At 42.0% G+C, this 20,930-nt stretch overlaps 3 protein-coding genes across 3 annotated transcripts; all 3 read left to right on the top strand.

The window, feature by feature from the left end:
- The first annotated feature begins 1,080 nt into the window (after positions 1 to 1,080).
- LOC122490565 (olfactory receptor 2B6-like) lies at positions 1,081 to 3,006 on the top strand. Its single transcript, XM_043593212.1, has one exon. It carries the CDS (start codon positions 1,567 to 1,569, stop codon positions 2,686 to 2,688), a length of 1,122 nt encoding a protein of 373 aa, XP_043449147.1. The 5' UTR covers positions 1,081 to 1,566; the 3' UTR covers positions 2,689 to 3,006.
- Positions 3,007 to 5,097: 2,091 nt separating this feature from the next.
- On the top strand, positions 5,098 to 8,793 carry LOC122490240 (ADP-ribosylation factor-like protein 2-binding protein). Its single transcript, XM_043592838.1, has 3 exons — positions 5,098 to 5,193; positions 7,686 to 7,858; positions 8,217 to 8,793. The coding sequence occupies exons 1-3, from the start codon at positions 5,098 to 5,100 to the stop codon at positions 8,647 to 8,649; spliced, it is 702 nt and encodes a 233-aa protein (XP_043448773.1). The 3' UTR covers positions 8,650 to 8,793.
- A 10,229-nt stretch (positions 8,794 to 19,022) lies between these two features.
- LOC122490564 (olfactory receptor 14J1) lies at positions 19,023 to 20,357 on the top strand. Its single transcript, XM_043593211.1, has one exon. The coding sequence runs from the start codon at positions 19,256 to 19,258 to the stop codon at positions 20,219 to 20,221; it is 966 nt and encodes a 321-aa protein (XP_043449146.1). The 5' UTR covers positions 19,023 to 19,255; the 3' UTR covers positions 20,222 to 20,357.
- Positions 20,358 to 20,930: the final 573 nt, after the last annotated feature.

Genomic DNA, 20,930 nt, shown 5'->3' with positions numbered 1-20,930 from the left:
ACACTGTATCACTCTGTCCTATGAGAAAATTAGGGTCATTCTAAAGCTGAGAAATTGAACTACAAAAAAAGATGATGTGACATCTCCAAAGTCACACTCCTGCAAAATGGAATGGTCAGGTTTGAAGCAAGAAGGAAAATGCCTTTTATAAAATAACTAGAGAGAAATACAACACGAAGTTGCCATAAATGGGAGCAAAACTGAAAGGAATTTGGGATTTTAGGGAACGGAAAAAGTACTCATTGGATTTTTTTTTTAATTCCGCTATAGTTAACATGCAGTGTAATATAGTTTCAGGTCTACAACAGAGTGACTCAACATTTACATACAACATCCAGTGCTCCTCACAAGTGCCCCCTCCTTAATGCCCATCATCCATCTAGCCCATCCCCCACCCGCCTCCCTCCATCAACCCTCACTTTGTTCTTTGTAAGTTAAGAGTCTGTTTCCTAGTTTGTCTTTTTTTTCCTTTTGCTCATTTGTTTTGTGTCTTAAATTCCATATATGAGTGAAATCATATGGTATTTGTCTTTCTCTGAGTGACTTATTTTGCTTACATTCTACTCTCTAGCTCCATGCACATCATCCAATTGTTGCATAATAAAGAGCTGTGTGATCTGGATGGGAAGGTGCAGGTGCACCAGGAGGCAGGAATGTGTGACAGTGAGTGAGAGAGGAGAATAAAGTTGGGAGGGGGGTAAATTTAAATGGCTATCCTGAAGGGTTAGAAATTCATATTTAGCCCTGAAACTCAGGGAGCCAAACATCTGAACCTCTTTCTGGATGCCTCCCTCCCTCAGAGGTAAAACTTGCCTCACATTTATCCAGATATTTTTTTTTAATTTTTTTTTCAACGTTTATTTATTTTTGGGACAGAGAGAGACAGAGCATGAACGGGTGAGGGGCAGAGAGAGAGGGAGACACAGAATCGGAAACAGGCTCCAGGCTCCGAGCCATCAGCCCAGAGTCTGATGCGGGGCTCGAACTCACAGACTGCGAGAACGTGACCTGGCTGAAGTCGGACGCTTAACCGACTGCGCCACCCAGGCGCCCCTATCCAGATATTTTTCAAGTAACATTTTTTCAGCAAGCGAGGTTTTGAGGATTGTTTTGTGTGTGTATCATCCTGTTTGAACTTTTTGTTTCTTCCCTCTATTTAAAAATTTTCTGAATAGGATGAGAATTAGGCTGGGAAGGGGTGAACAGCGTCCTAAAAGTGCAAACTCCCATAACGTAAAATCTGTGCAGGGCAGTTCCCAGGAAGATTGTGACCGGGTCAGTCTAAGGAAGGTCATCACCTGCTGACCCTCAAGCTGACCTCTGTTTCACTTGTATTTGGGAAGCTCCACCTCCTCCCCACTCTGCTTTAATCTGTACTCCGTTGTTGTCGTTAAATATTCATAACGTGTACAGGTGATGGAAGTTCTATGAAACTTTTTGGAAGATACAAAATCCCGAAAGGGGTGAGTAGCTAACCAGACAGCACCCACAAGGGAAGCCACACTTCCTATTTTGCTGGTGCTCTCCTTATTCCTCTCTCAAGGATCTTTCAGTGGTACATTGGCAATGCTGACTCAACATGTCATCATAATCAAGGTGCAGGTGCAGATCACAGCAGAAATGGGAAGCCCAGCTCACCACCTCTTGTCCCTACTTCTCAGCAGCTCCCTCTTACCGCTGACACCCATGCCTGGCAGTGGGCACTTAGAGGTTCCAGCTAGCACTTCACCTGTCAGTGACAACATGTGGATCAACAATCAGAGCTCTCGAGATGACTTTATCTTACTGGGATTCTCCGACCGCCCCTGGCTGGAGACGCCACTCTTTGTAATCTTTCTGGTGGCCTATATCTTTGCCCTATTTGGGAATGTGTCCATTATCCTTGTTTCCCGCCTAGACCCCCAGCTTGACAGTCCCATGTACTTTTTTGTCTCTAATCTGTCTCTACTGGACCTCTGCTACACTACCAGCACCGTGCCACAGATGTTAGTCAACCTTAGGGGACCAGAAAAGACCATTAGCTATGGTGGCTGTGTGGCCCAACTCTACATTTTCTTGGCCTTGGGTTCTACTGAATGCATACTTCTAGCCATCATGGCCTTGGATCGCTATACTGCTGTTTGCAAGCCCCTGCACTACCCAATCATCATGAGTCACAGACGCTGCATCCACATGGCCACTGGGACCTGGATCAGTGGCTTTGCCAACTCCCTTGTGCAGTCCACCCTCACCGTGGTGGTCCCACGGTGTGGACACAGGGTGGTGGACCACTTCTTCTGTGAAGTTCCTGCTCTTTTGAAACTAGCATGTGCTGATACTCATGTGAATGAGGCTGAGCTCAACGTGCTGGGGGCGCTGCTGCTTCTGGTGCCCCTCACCCTCATCCTGGGCACCTATGTGCTCATTGCTCGGGCAGTAATGAGGATCCGCTCTGCTGAAAGTCGCTGGAAGGCCTTCAATACCTGTGCTTCACACCTGCTGGTCGTGTCCCTCTTCTACTTCACAGCCATCAGTATGTACGTCCAGCCTCCCTCTAGCTACTCTCATGACAGGGGGAAGATCATGGCTCTCTTCTATGGGATTGTCACTCCCACACTCAATCCATTTATCTACACACTGAGGAACAAGGACGTGAAAGCTGCCCTGGGAAGGGCACTGACCAAGGAGTTCTGGGTCAAGACAGGATGATCTCTGGAAAGGAGACCCACGAAGCAAGGAGGGATGTGTCAGCCTTTCAGGGAAGATTCTGGGCATGAAGTTATGAGACAGTGCTGCATCATGTGTCATGAAGTTCACAGATGGAGCAGGACCAGAAAGGAGCAACAAGTCTGGGTGACCTCAGAGCTGTTTTCCACTTATGAGAACACCTGTCTTACAATACGAATCCCATAAGGTCATGTCACCTTCCTCCCCAACCTTGGCTACTAGGTAACCCTAACTGCTGGCTAACTTAGTTTCAGAGGGGAAATTGGTGCAATAACTAGGCAAAAATATATTTAGAAAATATAGAAAATATATTTGGCCTGCATTATTTCTAAATGAATCCCCAAAAAATTAGAAATAATCACGTATTTAAGAAAACAACAACCATGCCACTGCCATCTTGAGTCGACTTTAATCAACACATATTGACACCATGCAGTCATCCTCTGGCATTTGATGACCAACTGTGTCACCCATGAGGGCCTCGGACCCAAAAGCAAGTGAACACAAGAGGCACTGAGGTCAAAAGCATCTAAAAGAGAAATATGCAAAGGGAAAAATCCATGAAAAAATTTAGAGTCAGTGAATTTAAAGTACACATTATTTTGACCTGAAACCCAAGTCAGTCTTTGTTATGATAAACAACAATGAGGTCATGGTCAATGAAACAGAAGTTACTCGGGGCCAAGAGACAAAACAAAGCACAGTGAACAGTGGGAAATATTCTAAGTCAAGAAACTGTACTAGTGACTAGAGAGTTTGACAAAGTAGCTTCTTTCACCATGTGAACGTGTCCTGCTTCAGCGTGGGAGTTAGGGGAATATGATGTTGAATGCAAAGCCTTAGTTCATCTATCAGACTTATTTTTAAAAAATGTTTTATAACTCCTGGCTATAAGTTGTTTCACACATACATTTTAGTCAAAATAGAGTGAATTCAGCAAAAACTCAATGCTATTGCCTGAAGTGAAAATCAAATCTCACATTTCATGAATGGGTATATATACCCCCTCAACGGAGTCATGTGTGCCTTTAGGGGACAAAATTCATCACCTTTGACTACAGTTCCTTTGCCACTAAAAAGGGGTGCTAACATTTGCCTTAATTCAAAGGTGTGTGAAATTATGTTCTTCACAGGACATTGACTTTAATATTTAATATTGTAACTCTGTTTCCTATAAACTAAATCTAGATAATTTTTTTAAAGTTTATTATTTTTGAGAGAGAAAGACAGACAGAGCATGAGCAAGGGAGGGACAGAGAGACAGGGAGACACAGAATCCGAAGCAGGCTCCAGGCTCTGAGCTGTCAGCACAGAGCCTGACACAGGGTTCAAACTCATGGACCGCAAGATCATGACCTGAGACAAAGTTAGACGCTTAACTGACTGAGCCACCCAGGTGCCCCAAGCAAATCTAGATAATAAAAATTTAATTCTAAATTCATAGAGCTCTAATGCATTTTCAATTTGAAGATTTATAAAATCATGGACTAAGCACTTATTCTGACTTATCAATACAATTTCTATGTCATTGTCTCCCTTTTAATACACATTATTGAGCTTTCTGTATAAAATTATCCTTTCCAAAGTCTACCCATCCATAAATACACTTAATAATTTTTACTTATTTCATTTCAGTTCTTTGCAGTTACTTTACACTAATGGATCAGAGTCCCTTAATAATATACACTCCAAGGTCTTAATCAACATGAATAATTTTCTGAGAATCCTTCAGTGTATTTTACAAGGTTCTTTAATTTGGGGAAATAAATACACTGACTGAATTCTAGAATCTGGATTAAACTGGTATATGGCTGGGAACATTAAGGATGCATCAGGTTCAATATCCTGTCAGAGATTCTGAAAATTTGGAATTGCAAATGTTAATGATAACACAAAACATGCATAAAATCTCTCCCCGGAGATAAAATACTCTAGTAAATGGAGATTACCACATGCCATGGAGTACTTCCTAGGACCCTCCTCCCTCTCCCCCTCCCACATATCAGCATCAATCCTGCCATGGGGTATTTCCTTGGACCCTCCTCCTTCTCCTCCCCACATATCACCATCAATCCTGCCATGGATATTTCCTAGGACCCTCCCCCTCCCCACATATCAGCATCAATCCTGGACATTTCTAGCTCAGCATATTAAACTTCATTAAAAAAAAAAATTCACAACCCTAAGGGCTGTGTCCTGCAGTGGCTTCTGTTTGAACACTTTATTGTGTTCACTGCCTGTCAGGAGACCTCCTTCCCAAACCCCCCTGTAATATTCATATTTTAATGCCTTACATATCTGCAGATTTCTTTACAATGCTTTTGCATGATAAACATTTAGTAAATACACTAACGTAATTAGGTCAAGATATGGCTCTTTTTTCCCTCCCCGATGCCTACTGCACTAACCCCCTTCCTGAAGGGACAGTGTGAGGCTCTGCTCCTGTTAATGATGTACCATGAACACCTCACTGTCCGTGGCCCAGCTGTAAGTCAGATGAAGGTGGAACAGGGAGGAAAAAGATTTTGCAAAATAAAGGCTCCTGGTTGTACAAGGGAAAGACAGTCTGTTACCTCAATGTTTCTCCTTGGTTTCTTTAAACCACTAAAAAACTTTTTGGTTGCAGTGTTTCTCGAATTCATGATTCATTTTAACATGGAACCTCAAATCAGTACTATCTAAAATATAAAATGTATCCTAGTATGTATTAAGAAAAAATGTTTATGGGTTTAATTTATTAATTCTAGTAAAGTGGTATATCTCTCAGAGGGTATTTGAAGTCACTAGGCAAAAATGCTACATCTTCTTGGGTTTGTTAGTTTTGTTTAAAGGTCTAGATAGACTTAAAAATAACTGAACATTAAAACGACTATTTTGTATTGAAGTGATCAGGGATATATTATTGTGTGGAAGTTGCATACATTTTTAAACAAAAACATGGGTTTTCAAAAATATTTCAAAAATATTTGTGCTGTTGTGAGAGGCTGTCCCCAAACCCTAGGGATATATTTTGATTTATCTTCAGTATTATAGATATAGTAGAGCAAAACCCTGAGATTTAAGCAAAAAAAGAACTCAATAGCTACTTGCCATTTGCAACTAAGTGGATGGAAATAGAGAGTATTATGCTAAGGGAAATTAGTCAGAGAAAGACAAATATCATATAACTTCACTCATATGAGGACTTTAAGATACAAAACAGATGAACATAAGGGAAGGGAAGCAAAAATAATATAAAAACAGGGAGGGGGGCAAAACATAAAGGACTCTTAAACACAGAGAACAAACAGAGGGTGACTGGAGGGATGGGGGGAGATGGGCTAAATGGATAAGGGGGCTTAGGAAATCTACTCCTGAAATCACTGTTGCACCATATGCTAACTTGGATGTATTTAAAAAAAAATAAATTTAAAAAAAAGAACTGAATATTTAATTTTACAAATGTAATTAATACTTCTTCATGAATTCTGCCTGGTATTTTACAAGTTTATATATTTAAATACATCACTAAGTGAATTATTGTATGTGTATTGCCAAGCAGGCAAATCAATTTGGTGCAGGGTTAAAATCAAGATTAAAAAAGATATCTTTTTAACATTCATGAAAGTATTATGAAACAGTGAATTGGTTAAATATTATATTGTAAAATTTTGCAAATATCAGTAAGTCATTAAATAGAAAAATGCTTTGTGATATAGAAAGAACAGCAGGCAAGCACATTCAATAGGTAAAAATATTTACGACAAAACAAAGTCATATTATTGTTTTTATGGAAGGAGAACTAGACACTTCCCAACAGAGTCAGGAAAAAATCAAGGTTTCCCTCTGATCACAATTTTTATTACTGTTTTGGATTAACCACCTGCTATAGACTGAATGTTTGTGTCCTTCCAAAATTCATACGTGGAACTTACTCTCCATGTGTTAGTATTTGTATGTGAGCTTTCGGGAGCTGATTGGGTGGAGAGGGGGAGACTGTGGATGGGCTCAGAGCCCCGTGGTCCCTCGTCCCATGAGCAAAGAGCACAGTGAACACGGCTGTCTGTGAACCAGAAGGCCCACACCACACAAGGGTCTCCTGGCTGCTTGACGTTGGAACTGCCAGACTGCAGAACTGCGATAAATAGATTTCTGTTCTGGATAAGCCACAGCCTATCGTATTTTGTTATAGCAGCCAAACAGAATAAGAATAAAAGAACACCCATTGCCTTAAAAGAATTAGATTATTAAAAATGCGTAAAGATTATAAAACAAGGAAGGCAGTGGCATTTTAATTAGCTGTTCCAATAGTGAGGTTTCACTTATGTTGCAAATGTTTATTCCTTTACTCAGTGAATAGTTATTGATGTCACATGTATGTAAGCCACTGAACTAGAAGACGCAATCTGAAGTGAATAAGACATTGGCCCGTTCTCAAAGAGTACAAATCTAGAAGAAAACAGAGATGTGAATAAATAAGGACACAAAGCTGAGAGTCTAGAAAGACTCTAAAAGGTAAAGGCTGTAAAGGGTGAGAGACGACGTTGTGAAACAGAGACAATCATCTCCGGATCCTGCAGAGGGCCAGTGTCCAGCTGAGTGTCCAGCAGCACGGCGGTCGGCACGAGCCCGCAGGAAACTGTGCAGGCTGAGGGAGTGGAGGACACGGTCCCCGAGCTTACACAAGGGCTGGGGACGCTGTGACTTCCCAGCAGCCAGACTTAAACGTAAGGCTCATGGACACTGGGGTCGGCGCCCCAAAGCCCCAGCCGGGGCAGTAATCACCCTCAGCCATTCGCAACGGCCCTGGTCTCACCTAACAAATCCTCAAAAGAGCCAGCAGTATCAGATCGTTTCCAAGTGACTTCCAGAAAAAAGATGAAGACCTTTTATAGGGATATAAATATATCTACCTTCTAATTACATCGGGACCACGTGACTCGGGGAAATAAAATGTGAGTGTAAGTAATAAGTGTCTTCAAAATTCCTGTCTTCTGGAGGCGGGGCGCGCCGCGGGGCTGCGGGTAACTGACGCCAGTCCCTCACTGCGGCTGCAGCACGCAGAACCTGGGCGCCGAGAGAGGCCTGGCCCCGCGTGGGGTCGAGCCGGCGCGGCTGCCGCCGGGGAGCCTGAAGCGCGGGGCCACACACGCAGGGCCCAACTCATTAGGCCGTGAGCGGCCGCGGCCTTGGCGGCGAGGCCTCCCAGGTGCCGGCTGGGGCCCTAAGGAGCGGAGCTCAGGCTGGGCCCCGGCCCCGGCCGCGGGCGGGATGAGAGGCGGAGGGGCTGGGGCGCCTCCGGTGGCTCAGTGGGTTAAGCGTCCGACTTCCGGCTCAGGTCCTGATCTCGAGGTTTGTGAGTTTGAGCGCTGCAGGGGGGCTGTGTGCTGACAGCTCGGAGCCTGGAGCCTGCTTCGGATTCTGTGCCTCCGTCTCTCTCTGCCCCTCCCCCACTGTGCTCTGTCTCTCTCTATCAAAAATAAAATAAAATGTAAAATATATATATATTTAAAAATATATTTAAAAAAAAGAGGCCTACGGTCCTGCTCGCGCGTGGAGAAGGAGGCAGCCGCGGCGGCGGCTGTTTTCCTAGAGAAAGAGAGCTTCGCTCTGTCCTTCTCTTCTGCCTCTGATGCAGAATTTGATGCTGTGGTTGGATATTTAGAGGACATTATCATGGATGACGAGTTCCAGTTATTACAGAGGAATTTCATGGACAAGTACTACCAGGAGTTTGAAGACACAGAAGAGAATAAACTCACCTACACACCTATTTTTAACGAATATATTTCTTTGGTAGAAAAGTATATTGAAGAACAGCTGCTGGAGCGGATTCCTGGATTTAACATGGCACCTTTCACCACAACTTCGCAGCACCATGACGATGAAGTGGCTGGTGACATATTTGACATGCTGCTCACGTTCACAGATTTTCTGGCTTTTAAGGAAATGTTTCTGGACTAGAGAGCAGAAAAAGAAGGCCGGGGACTGGATTTAAGCAGTGGTTTGGTGGTGACTTCATTGTGCAAATCATCCCCTGTGCCAGCTTCCCAGAATGATCTGCGGCACTAGGTCCTACCACCAGGCAACGATATCTTTCTGGACGTCGCCAGCCCCATAGACTGGAAGAGGCTTTGGCTATGAGACAGAACACATCTTGGAAAGACTGGCTCTGCTCCACAACTCTTCACTGACATTAAGTATTGGTGGGTCAGAAGACAGTCTTCTGACCCTCCTAGGCCCCTGAAGCACCTTGTGTTCAGTAATCCTAGCACTCCTCCCCAAGTAGGCCCCTCTCTCTGGCCTGAGTCAGGCTCCTCTGGAGCAAGCCTGAGGCCCGCATTCCCCCAGGGACCCCTTCCCCAGCATAAATGTTGGTAGGTCAGCAGCATTTGGAAGAACCCACCAGCTCCAGCCCTCTTTGGCTCCGCATGTCCATCAGGCTTTTTGTGTGCTCACAGCTTCCTGTATGCATCAGTTTCGGTCCTGCAGCCTCAGAGGGGTTTTTACCTGTGTGGGAACATTTCTCTAGGGTGTTCCTTGAGCTGGCTGCCCTCTGCAGCAGCTCCCATCCCGGCTAGTCCTGGCCGTAGGAATAACTGAGAGATGCCCCTGACCTGAAGCTACATGTGAAAATCACTTCCTTGTTTTACACTCGGCAGTCCCTGCATCACTCTGTCTTCTGCTGGTCCTGATGTAGTCTGTTTCCAGAATTCTTTTAAGAATTTTTAGAAAACTATTTTTATAGATGAATACTCAGGCTAACCTAGTGGCTATAATCTCAGGGCTTCCATGATTACTTACTTAAAGATCAAAGTATTATATACTGTGTGCTTTTTAGCTATTATCGCTATCAAAGCAAAGATGCTTTCTACGTTGGGGTACCTAGTTTACTGGCCCCAATGAGTGTGTGTTTATGCTGGAAGTAGGCTAAAAGGTCTCCCTTTTTTACAGCATGTTAAGTGTTCATACAGGTTTGCTAAAACGCTTTCTGTATAAATCAGTTTGTTAGGTTTTCTGTTGGAGTAGGGACTCTGCAGTTCCTTCCTCCTGTCAAAATCTCCCTACCAAGGCAGTGTTCCGCTGGGCTGGCTCAGCATGAGGAGGAGAGAGCAAACAGCTTTAATAGTCATATGTATGCTTTGATTTAGCACAATGTTTCATAGAAATTACCAGAAAACATGATGTCACATCTCTAGAAAGAAAAGACATAGTATTTCAATTCTCAATGTGTACCTTCCATATTTTTTTTAAGTAAAAATAAGACTATACTTATAAAAAAAATCCTGTCTTCTGGAAAACAGTGTGGAGGTTACTCAAAAAATTAAAAATAGAACTATCCTATGATCCAGCAATACCACTGCTAGGAATTTACCCAAGGGATACAGGAATGCTGATGCATAGGGGCACTTGTACCCCAATGTTTATAGCAGCACTTTCAACAATAGTCAAATTATGGAAAGAGCCTGAATGTCCATCAACTGACGAATGGATAAAGAAGATGTGGTTTATATATGCAATGGAATACTCCTTGGCAATAAGAAAGAATGAAATCTGGCCATTTGCAGCAACATGGATAGAACTAGAAGGTATTATGCTAAGTGAAATAAGTTATACAGAGAAAGAAAGTACCATATGTTTTCACTCTTATGTGGATCTTCAGAAACTTAACAGAAGACCATGGGGGAGGGGAGGGGGAGGAAGTTACAGAGAAGGAGGGAGGCAAACCATAAGAGACTGAGAACAAACTGAGGGTTGATGGGGGATGGGGGAGAGGGGAGGGTGGGTGATGGGCATTGAGGAGGGCACCTGTTGGGATGAGCACTGTGTGTTGAGAAACCAATTTCTCAAAAATTATATTAAAAAAATAAAATAAAACTCCTGTCTTTCCCCCTACTTCTGGCACTTCTCCTGGGCCTCAGCAACCTTGCAGGTCACATTTTGAGAGGTCTGGATCACCTGGTTATTGGAAAGAATAAGACACTGATTTCCAAAGTCATATTTTATATGAATAAAAAATGTAGTATTTGGGTCTAAATTACTGAGTTGGGATTGTTACTGCAGCTAGCCCTAACCTCCCTTGAACAATACAGGTACAGCACACATAAAATCCCAAACGTAAGGTAAGCATTATTGTGAAAAAGTGTTTAAACTTGATACCTGGAAAATAAATACCACAATTAGGTAAAATACCAGTATTCCCATTATACCCCACATACACCTATAAGAAGTGCAAACCAATTTTGCTTGTGTGACACTTTACACTGATAGCCATGTTTATAAACGTAAGTCAGCACATGATTTTCTGAGTTCGGTTTAGCAAGTAAAAAACCCTTAAAGTTTTTGTGTAAATCCACGGCGTGGTTGGTGGGAGGGGTACGTGAGGGAGAAAACGCTCAAACCAGCAAGCAAGCCAAAGCAGCATTCCTTATGTTAACTGAATCACACAATAAGTCCAGATACCCTCCATCCCCACCCAGTTAGGATCTATTTCTCTTGTGCTGAGAACTTGTAAGATCTACTCTTCAGATAGGTGGGAAGAGGGCAGTGGAGCAGGAAGGCCCTGGGCTGGCCTCACCCACGCACACAACTACGTAACTCAATCATTCTGAACACCCCAAAACGAACCTGAAGACTGTCAGGACAAGCTCCACAACCTAAGGTAGAGAAGAGGCCACAGCCAAGAAGGTAGGAATGCCCAGATGCAGTTTGGGAGAGAAATGGACCTTGGCCGCTGGGATGGGGAGGGAGCTAAGGTCGAGGTCAAGGAGAAGGGCAAGGGAGGGGGTGGGGAATGATGAATCTCCCTAGCAGCCATCCAGCAGGGCTAGAGGGGCTGGATCTCCTGACTTCTGGCAACAGCAGGAATTCAAGCCTGGAATGTTAAAGGAGGAGACTGGGATCAGCCTGAGGGCACTGCCTTGCTCTGGGAGACAAAGAGGGACAAACAGCCCAAGGACAGCGAGGAGGAGGCAATCTGAGAAGCTCCTGGGGTGCAGAGTGGGGAGGTTATTTGCTCATCTCTGTGCACATCCCAGAGAGGCAGCATTCTCAGAAAGACCCCACTAGGAACAGGACGTGGCCGGAGCCATTTCCCTCCTGTGGCCACCAGCAGCCAACACTCACCACCTAACTGGCTTCTGACAGGTGTGAGGTGATATTTCACTGTAATTGACTGATGAATGGATAAAGATGTGGAATATATATATATACACATTACTCATTCATCAAAAGGGATGAAATGTTGCCATTTACAATTGACACAGATGGAGGTAGAGAGTATTATGCTAAGCGAAACAAGTCAGGGAAAGATGAATACCGCATGATTTCACTCATAGGTGGAGTTTAAGAAACAAAACAGATGATCATAGAAAAACAGAAAGAGACAAACCAGGAAACAGACTCTTAACTGTAGAGAACAAACCAACCAATGGTTAACAGAGGGGAGACTGTGGGGGATGGGTGAATGGGAATCAAGGAGGGTGAAAAAGGCGGGCCTACCCCAGCTGACTCCATCTTGTTCTGTGTCCTTCACCTTGACCACGCCTCCTCCCCTTGAGTAACCTCCCGCTCACCTGCCTAACAGGACTCGGACCCTTCCCCAGCCAATCGGCTGAGGCCACAGCCATTATCTCACCAACTGCCCCTAGGCCCCAATTAAACCTTTGTCCTTTTGAAACTCGCTCTCTCTCCCTGGTATCTCACCGCTGCCTCGGTGCAGGTAGGGGATTGAGCTCGAGCTAGCTCAAATAAAGGCTCTTTTGCTTTTACATCGGACTCGGCTCCCTGGCGGTCTTTGGGGATCATGAATTCTGGGCATAACTGAGGGCACTTGTGATGAGCACTGGGTATTGTGTGTCAATACTGAATCAATAAATTGCACACCTGAAATTAATATTACACTGTACTTTAACTGGAGTTAAATTTGTTTTTAATGTTTATTTATTTTTGAGAGAGAGATGGAGCATGAGCCAAGGAGGGGCAGAAAGAGGAAGACACAGAATCTGAAGCAGGCTCCAGGCTCTGAGCTGCCAGCACAGAGACCAACGTGGGGCTTGAACCCACAAACTGCAAGATCCTGACCCGAGACAAAGTCGGACGCTTAACCAACTGAGCCACCCAGGTGCCCCTTAACTAACAGGAGTTTAAATAAAAACTTTTTAAAAATGGCCAGAATGAAATCTTGTCATTTGCAACTACATGGATGGAACTGGAGGGTATTATATTAAGTGAAATTAGTCAGAGAAAGACAAAAATCATGACTTCACTCATATGAGGACTTTAAGAGACAAAACAGATGGACATAGGAAAGGGAAACAAAAATAATATAAAAACAGGGAGGGGGACAAAACAAAAGAGACTCATAAATATGAAGAACAAACAGGGTTGCTGGAGGGTTTGTGGGAGGGGGGATGGGCTAAATGGGTAAGGGGTATTAAGGAATCTACTGAAATCATTGCTTCACTATATACTAATTTGGATGTAAATTTTAAAAAATAAAAAAATAAAGTTAAATAAAAAAATGGTCAGAAGACATAAATAGACATTTTTCCAAAGAAATCCAGATGGCTAGCAGACACATGAAAAGATGCTCAACACCACTCCTCATCAGGGAAATACAAATCAAAACCATGATGAGATACCACCTCACACCAGTCAGAATGGCTAACATTGACAATTCAGGCAACAACAGGTGTTGGTAAGGATGTGGAGAAAGGGGAACCTTGCACTGTTGGCGGGAATGCAAACTGGTGCAGTCACTCTAGAAAATAGAGTACGGAGGTACCTCAAAAATTTTAAATTTAAAATTTAAATTTTTAAATTTAAGTGATTTGATATATGCATATGTTGTGAAACGATCAGACAATAACTCTAGATACCGTCCATCCACACGCACAGTTAGGATCTATTTTTCCAACTACCCTATGACCCAGCAATTGCACTACTAGGTATTTACCCAAAGAATACAAAAACACTAATTCAAAGTGATACATACACACTGATGTTTATAGAAGCATTATCAACAATAGCCAAATTATGAAAACAGTCCAGTGTTGATCAACTGATGAATGGATAAAGAATATGTAGTATGTATACACCCCTCCAACACACACACACACACAATGGACTATTACTCAGCCATGAAAAAATGAAATCTTGCCATTTGCAGCAATGTGGATGAAACTAGAGTGTATTATGCTAAGTGAAATGAGTCAGTCAGAGAAAGATAAATACCCTATGATTCCACTCATATGTGGAATTTAAGAAACAAAACAAATGAGCAAAGGGGAAAAACAGACAAACCAAGAAAAGACTTATCTATACAGAACACACTGATGGTCACCAGAGGGAGGTGGGAGGGGGGAGAGAGAAATGTCATGGGGATGAAGGAGGGTATAGAGCACTGGGTGTTGTTTGCAAGTGTTGAATCACCATGTTGTACTAATATGAAACTAATATTACACTGTATGTTAACTGGAATTAAACTTAAAACTTACAAAAATCTACTCTAGTAGCAACGTTCAAATATATATTATTGTTAAGTATAGTCACCATGCTGTACAAGGCATTCCCAGAACTTACTTGTCTTAAACCCGAAGTTTGTATCCTTTGATGACTTTCACCCATTTTGCCCAGGCCCCTCTCTCCACCTGTGTTAACCACCAATCTGTTCTCTGTGAATGAGTTCCTTTCTGTTTAGATCACACAGTATTTGTCTGTCTCTATATGACTTATTTACCTGACAACCATTTTTAGTATTGAAAATATAGGTCCCTTCTGAGCTGTCCAGTAATTTGAATAAATGACAGCTAATCACTTTTGCTGCAAACACACTCCTTTTTCTATAATCTTCTTAAAGTTTTCAATTCTGGAATGATTCAGTTTTGGTTTGATGAGGACAGTAGATATTTTAGATTTTTTTTTTTTGAGTTTTTATTTTGGCGGTCATTGGATGCTTTTAACATGTATTTATGGGATTTACCCATTCTTTAAACAAGAAAACACACCCACCCACCTCTCCAATTTCTATGTGATTTTGTATATGAGATATATTTTATTATTTTGTCCTATTTGAACTATACCATGATTTTCTTGGAATTAGCCCACTAATTAATATGTTGACATGCTTGGATTCTCTAATATTGATTTTAACTTCTTTTGATAATCATCTACCACTCTTATCCAAAGCTTTAATGAAAATATTGATCAGATCACAATAAAAACCTGTATTAAAATAGCAGATAGTATTCTGAAAACTTAATTTCAGAGATCTCTTTTTGATCACTTTGATTACTTTTTGATCACTTTATTGTTCATGAAAACGTTATAAAAACAGGTGAGATGCTCCCAGAGACACTTCCTGAGGTACTGAAGCAGGACTATAATTAATGATCTGGACTCAAAACCAAGCCTGCTGGTTTACAACTTTTAAAATTCAATTTCTTAAGAGTAAAAATAGGGGAACTTAGAGCTATTTTTAAGTGGTGGTCAAATGGAATATAACTGACACTGAAATTTTGATATTTAGGAGTAGTTGGAAGATTTAAAAATTTTTAATTTCTTTTACCATTAAGAAAGTAGATCCAACTTTGGCTCAGGTCATGATCTCACAGTTTTTGAGTTCGAGCCCCGTGTCGGGCTCTGTGCTGACAGCTCAGAGCCTGGAGCCTGCTTTGGATTCTGTGTCTCCCTGTCTCTCTGCCCTTCCCCATCCACTCCCTGCCTCTCTCTCTCTCTCAAAAATAAATAAACATTATAAAACAAACAAACAAAAAACGAAAGTAGATTTCATTAATGTTCATATTGCAATAAAAAATGCCTTTCCTACAATGATAGGAATTTGAAAACTGAATACATCGGTCTTTAGTTGAAAATTACTCATTTATGTGATTGTTATAATGGGACCCAGATGATCAGGTTCAGAGTTATTTTAGAAAAGATAGTGCTTAGATGAGGTTTAAACTCAGTGAGCTCTGAATATTGCTTTAGTGCTAAGATACTTGATTCTATTATTATGTATAAGTGTATACAAACAAATAATTACTAAATATTTCCTTTTTCTTTTTTTTTTCTTTTTTACTGTTCATTTATTTTTGAGAGAGAGAGAAGAAAAAGAGACAGCATGAGCTGGGGAGGGACAGAGAGAGAGGGAGACACAGAATCCAAAGCAGACTCCAGGTTCTGAGTAGTCAGCACAGAGGTGGATGCGGGGCTTGAACCCATGAACTGTGAGATCATAACCTGAGCCGAAGTTGGATGCTCAACCGACTGAGCCACCCAGGCACCCCAGTATACCCTTTTTCTAAATGAGGCCCTTATGAGCAGGCATGATTTTGTTGATGACCACTAAATTGAAATTGTTAATAGAAAGTTGAATTGAAACAGAAATTGAATTGTTAATGAAAAAATACCGTTTTCTAGAGAAATCTAAGTCTGACCTTATACTGTAGAAAATAAGTTTACACATTATGCATTTTTCCCTCCCTGGAAGGCACAGGCTACAAGATACAGTTAACCTAAGATGGTAATTAATTACTTTCCACTGAGGCAATCCCTTGGGGGGCCACTCCATTAAGCCCCACGCTCTGAACTGTGTTTACCTGAAACACCACCCTCGCCGAGCAGACCTGCTCCCTGGTACCTGGGCCGCACTCGATTCTTTTCAGTGTCAATGAGCTTTGGGAGAAGTTAAAATGTCCCTGGGTCTATGCCCTCTGTTCAGCCTCTTATGAAAGCATCTCAGTCCTTTCCTGGCCTGAACATTTCAGAGACCAGGCTACCAACTTGGCTTTTAAAACAAAGATGCTCAGTTTTAGGATTAATTGAGATTTGCTCCTACTGACCAAGACCAACTCTGGTGAGTGCAACTTCTCCATATTTTGCGAAATGTATAGCCATCCTCCTGAGGAGAATGGTCACGATGTCTGTGTTTCCTCTCACATCTCATTCATGTTCTGAACCTCGTTCATGTTCAGACACCTATGAAACCTCCAAAATAGATCTAGCAAATCCACAAATGATCTTCAAAATGGCCAATTCAATGTGCTTTTGTTGTTATTTTAAATTTCCTTTCTTAAACATATGATCCTATCATATAGTTTCTTCTAAAACATTTCTCTTCCATTGGCTCTGTGAGGCCACTCACTGCTGGTTTTCTCCTTCCTCTGTGACTGTCTTCCTCAGCCCCTGGCTCCTCTCATGCATATCTCTTGAAATTTGACGGTATCTGAACATCATCCTCAGCCCTATTTTCTGTCTTTTTTTCCCCTAAAAATATTCCCCTAAAAATAAGTGCCTTTCAAAGGAGCTAGGTTCACTGCTTTTCTACACTGATGGTGTTTTCAGTTCTAGATCCTCATATTCGACCTCAAGCTCAGCACACAATCACCTCAGACTGGGTCTTTCTCATCAGGGTCACCTCCTCTCCCAACCACCTCCCTGTCTGTATCTGTTTTGGAGAATAGCACAACATCTTTTCTCTGTATGTCCATCACATCAGGTTTTATCTGCCCATTTTCTCTTGTACTTGTCACTTCTTCTTGTCACACTTACAGATCAGTTCAAACCTTCACCATCTCTGGCAATATTTCATTTTTCAATCTTACATCCTGCTAATCCAACATCCATGCTGTTGCCAGAATGCTTCCTAAAAATTAGTTTCAGCGAGTTCTCAAAATAGATTACAGCAAAACAAAAAGGTACTACCTCAGTGATTTTCAACCTCTTTCCATTGGGTAGGGATTAATCAATGTAATAAACCACAGTATCTGATGGACTAATTCAAGCAACTTGATAAACTGTATAGAATTGAAATCAATCAAGTATATACCCAGTTAAATATTTACTTAGGGCTTCTATGTTAGGTACCATTATCAAAGGTGCAGAAATGGACAGAGATGGTGGAGAAATTGCCTTCTTGACCAAGAAACTCACTGAAGGTGAATTGACCTTTCAACAAATCCACAGATTTTTAAAAAGAAGTAGAAATCAGTGGAGTAAACTCTGATACACAGAATGGCTTTATGATTCTACAGTATCACCTTTAACATAAAACGTGACACCAGCCAATCCCCCTAACAATTATGTTATATGTGGTATTAAGGTTTTGTTTGTTTGATTGATTATTTTTAGAAATGGGCACTCACTAGCTAATATATTTCATGTCCTGGAGAAAAAGAAAAGTAAATGTTTACTCTTATTGGAAAAGTCACAATAGAGATAATACTGGAAAGGCATATACTCTATTATCTAGCATTCTGCCTACAATGTAGTAAGAACTAAATACTTCTTCAAAAATTTTTTTAAGTTATCTATTCATTCAGAGAGAGACAGCGAGAGATTGAGAGCAGGGGAGGAATAGAGAAAGAGGAAGAGAGAGAGAATCCCAAGCAGGTTCCTCACTGACAGAGTGTAGCCCTATGCGGGGCTCAAACTCACAAACTGTGAGATCATGACCTGAGCTGAGATCAAGAACCAGGCGCTTAAACAACTGAGCCACCCACTGCCCCAGAACTCAATATTTTTTAGAAAACCACATTATTTGTTCAAATGAACCTGATTGGGCATATCCAAATCCAAATCATCCTAAGGTTTTAAAAATTAAAAGGACAAGGCACCATCAGACAGTTGTGATATCTATCAAGTTCCAAACCTCAGAATTCAACGCTTAGTTTCACTGGCATCTGCATGTGACAATTTTGAGGTTTATTTCACTGTTTGAGCTTGCTCTGGAAAGTTCATTCCAACCAAGTTTCATATTTTAAAAATATTGAGAGCCTTTCAGAGGCAAGGAATATGACTGTTTTTAGAGTGAACAGCTCCCCTACGTTTGCCTCTGGTCTGTTTTTAGATCCACTTACAAGGTGGTACCAACAATTTAATTTTAGATGGTTAACAAAAGAAATGTTACTACCTTACTGTAATACTAAGGTATCATAATAAGATGCAATAATACTAGTACAATCTTCAATGACTATGTTGAGTGGAAAGATTTCATCGTCTCTGTCAGTTTCACACCTTTAACAATCCAAACTCTGCTCCAGAAAATTCTGATGACTTTTTTCAAGCTATGTGACGCCATTGGTCACCCTTAGAGCTTCTGTTTCTGAATAATAAGTAAAGGTTTTTCTTTTTTTTTTAATATATGAAATTTATTGTCAAATTGGTTTCCATACAACACCCAGTGCTCATCCCAAAAGGTGCCCTCCTCAATACCCATCACCCACCCTCCCCTCCCTCCCACCCCCCATCAACCCTCAGTTTGTTCTCAGTTTTTAAGAGTCTCTTATGCTTTGGCTCTCTCCCACTCTAACCTCTTTTTTTTTCTTCCCCTCCCCCATGGGTTTCTGTTAAGTTTCTCAGGATCCACATAAGAGTGAAAACATATGGTATCTGTAGTAAAGGTTTTTCTAAATGAATCTAATCACTACGGGAATACGTTTGTCTTGATTTCAGTAGGTCTATGTTGGGTGCACTGTTAACCTGACATGCAGATATACTAAATATGATACATTCTTTCTACTGTTGTTTGGCTTCCTAGATAGTCATACTTGCTACGTTCAGTGTGACCATGGCCAATTTGACCTCCATGAGTGGATTCCTCCTCATGGGGTTTTCTGAAAACCGAAAGCTTCAGATTTTATATGCATTGCTGTTTTTGGTGGCATACCTGATGGCCTTGACAGGAAACCTCCTCATCATCACCGTGACCACGTTGGACCATCGCCTTCAGTCCCCCATGTATTACTTTTTGAAGCACCTCTCTGTCCTGGACCTCTGTTTCATCTCTGTCACAGTGCCTCAGTCCATTGCAAATTCACTTACGAACAGCGGTTACATTTCACTTGGGCAGTGCATCCTTCAGGTTTTCTTCTTCATAGCTCTGGCCTCATCAGAAGTGGCCATCCTCACCGTGATGTCTTACGACCGGTATGTCGCCATCTGTCGGCCCCTGCAGTATGAGACCATTATGGACCCCTGCACTTGTAGGCACGCCGTGGCAGCTGTGTGGCTTGCTGGGGGCTTCTCTGGGCTCATGCATACTGCTGTGAACTTCTCCATACCTCTCTGTGGGGAGAGAGTCATTTACCAGTTCTTCTGTGACATTCCTCAGATGCTGAAACTAGCTTGTTCTCATGAATTCGTCAATGAGATTGCAGTGGCTGCCTTCACAACTTCAGCAGCATTCATCTGCCTGGTGTCCATTGTGCTCTCCTATGTCCACATCTTCTCTGCCGTGCTGAGGATCCCATCAGCAGAGGGCCGGACCAAGGTCTTCGCCACCTGCCTACCACACCTGTTTGTAGTCACCTTCTTCCTCTCCACAGCAGGTTTTGAGTTTCTGCGGCCCCCTTCTGACTCCCAATCAGCTATGGACCTCATGTTTTCCATATTCTACACGGTGATACCACCCACACTCAATCCGGTTATCTACAGTTTACGCAATGAAGCCATGAAGGCCGCTCTGAGGAAGGTGCTGTCAAAAGGAGAAGTTTCCCCGAGAAAGATGTATTTAAAAGCCATTTTTAAATTCTAAAGAAACATACAAATAAAAGTTATTGTCGTTAGGTTTCAGATTGTAAAGAGTAAGTCTGATTTCCACCCTTCCAATGTTTCTATTCTTCATATTCTACTCAAAATCTGAGTAAGATATTATGCTTCTCAGGATAGTGGCCTTCCTTCCTCCAATTCAAGTGTTATTTTAAGGCATCTTTTAGGATTTTTTTTTCTGAAATAAAACAGAAAGGGCAATGAGTTTAGGGCCTGGCTGGCATCATCTGAAGGTGATTTCTAACAGATAGGCTCCAGACTGCTGGCACATAGGCTGACTATGTTTATGGGGGCACGTTCCTGGTATAGTTCTTGGTATACGTGTGTGCTTGCTGGTGTGCCTCCAAGTTTCTTACCTCTGTCAAGTTTCTACATTAATTCCCCTTCCTATTAAGCTTTTCAATAGCTTTTCCTACAATTTTTTCAGTCCCTAATAAATGTCGGTTTCATTACACATGGGTTTCTTTTAACTCCTTTAGACAACTCTTCTAGCTATGCTACATTGTCCCCATTTGATCAATTAGGACACTAAATTTAGAAAAGATTGGTTTCTTGAGACTTCTTAAATAAAAAGTGATAAAGCTGTGGGTGCCTGGGGGGTTCAGTCAGGTAAGCATCGGAGTTTGGCTCAGGTCATGATCTCATGGTTGGTGAGTTTGAGAGCCGCATCAGGCTCACTGCTTTCAGTGCAGAAC

This window comes from Prionailurus bengalensis, chromosome B2 (genome assembly GCF_016509475.1).
Source record: "Prionailurus bengalensis isolate Pbe53 chromosome B2, Fcat_Pben_1.1_paternal_pri, whole genome shotgun sequence".
Classification (NCBI taxonomy): Eukaryota; Metazoa; Chordata; class Mammalia; order Carnivora; family Felidae; genus Prionailurus; species Prionailurus bengalensis.
This window is presented reverse-complemented; position numbering and strand designations above follow the sequence as displayed.

Coding starts and splice junctions, on each gene's coding strand:
- LOC122490565 (XM_043593212.1), top strand. CDS start 1,567: ATGCTGACTCAACATGTCATCATAATCAAGGTGCAGGTGCAGATCACA.
- LOC122490240 (XM_043592838.1), top strand. CDS start 5,098: ATGCCTACTGCACTAACCCCCTTCCTGAAGGGACAGTGTGAGGCTCTG. Junction 5,194..7,685: donor TCACTGTCCGTGGCCCAGCT/GTAAGTCAGATG, acceptor TGTCTTCTGGAG/GCGGGGCGCGCCGCGGGGCT. Junction 7,859..8,216: donor AGGGCCCAACTCATTAGGCC/GTGAGCGGCCGC, acceptor TTTAAAAAAAAG/AGGCCTACGGTCCTGCTCGC.
- LOC122490564 (XM_043593211.1), top strand. CDS start 19,256: ATGGCCAATTTGACCTCCATGAGTGGATTCCTCCTCATGGGGTTTTCT.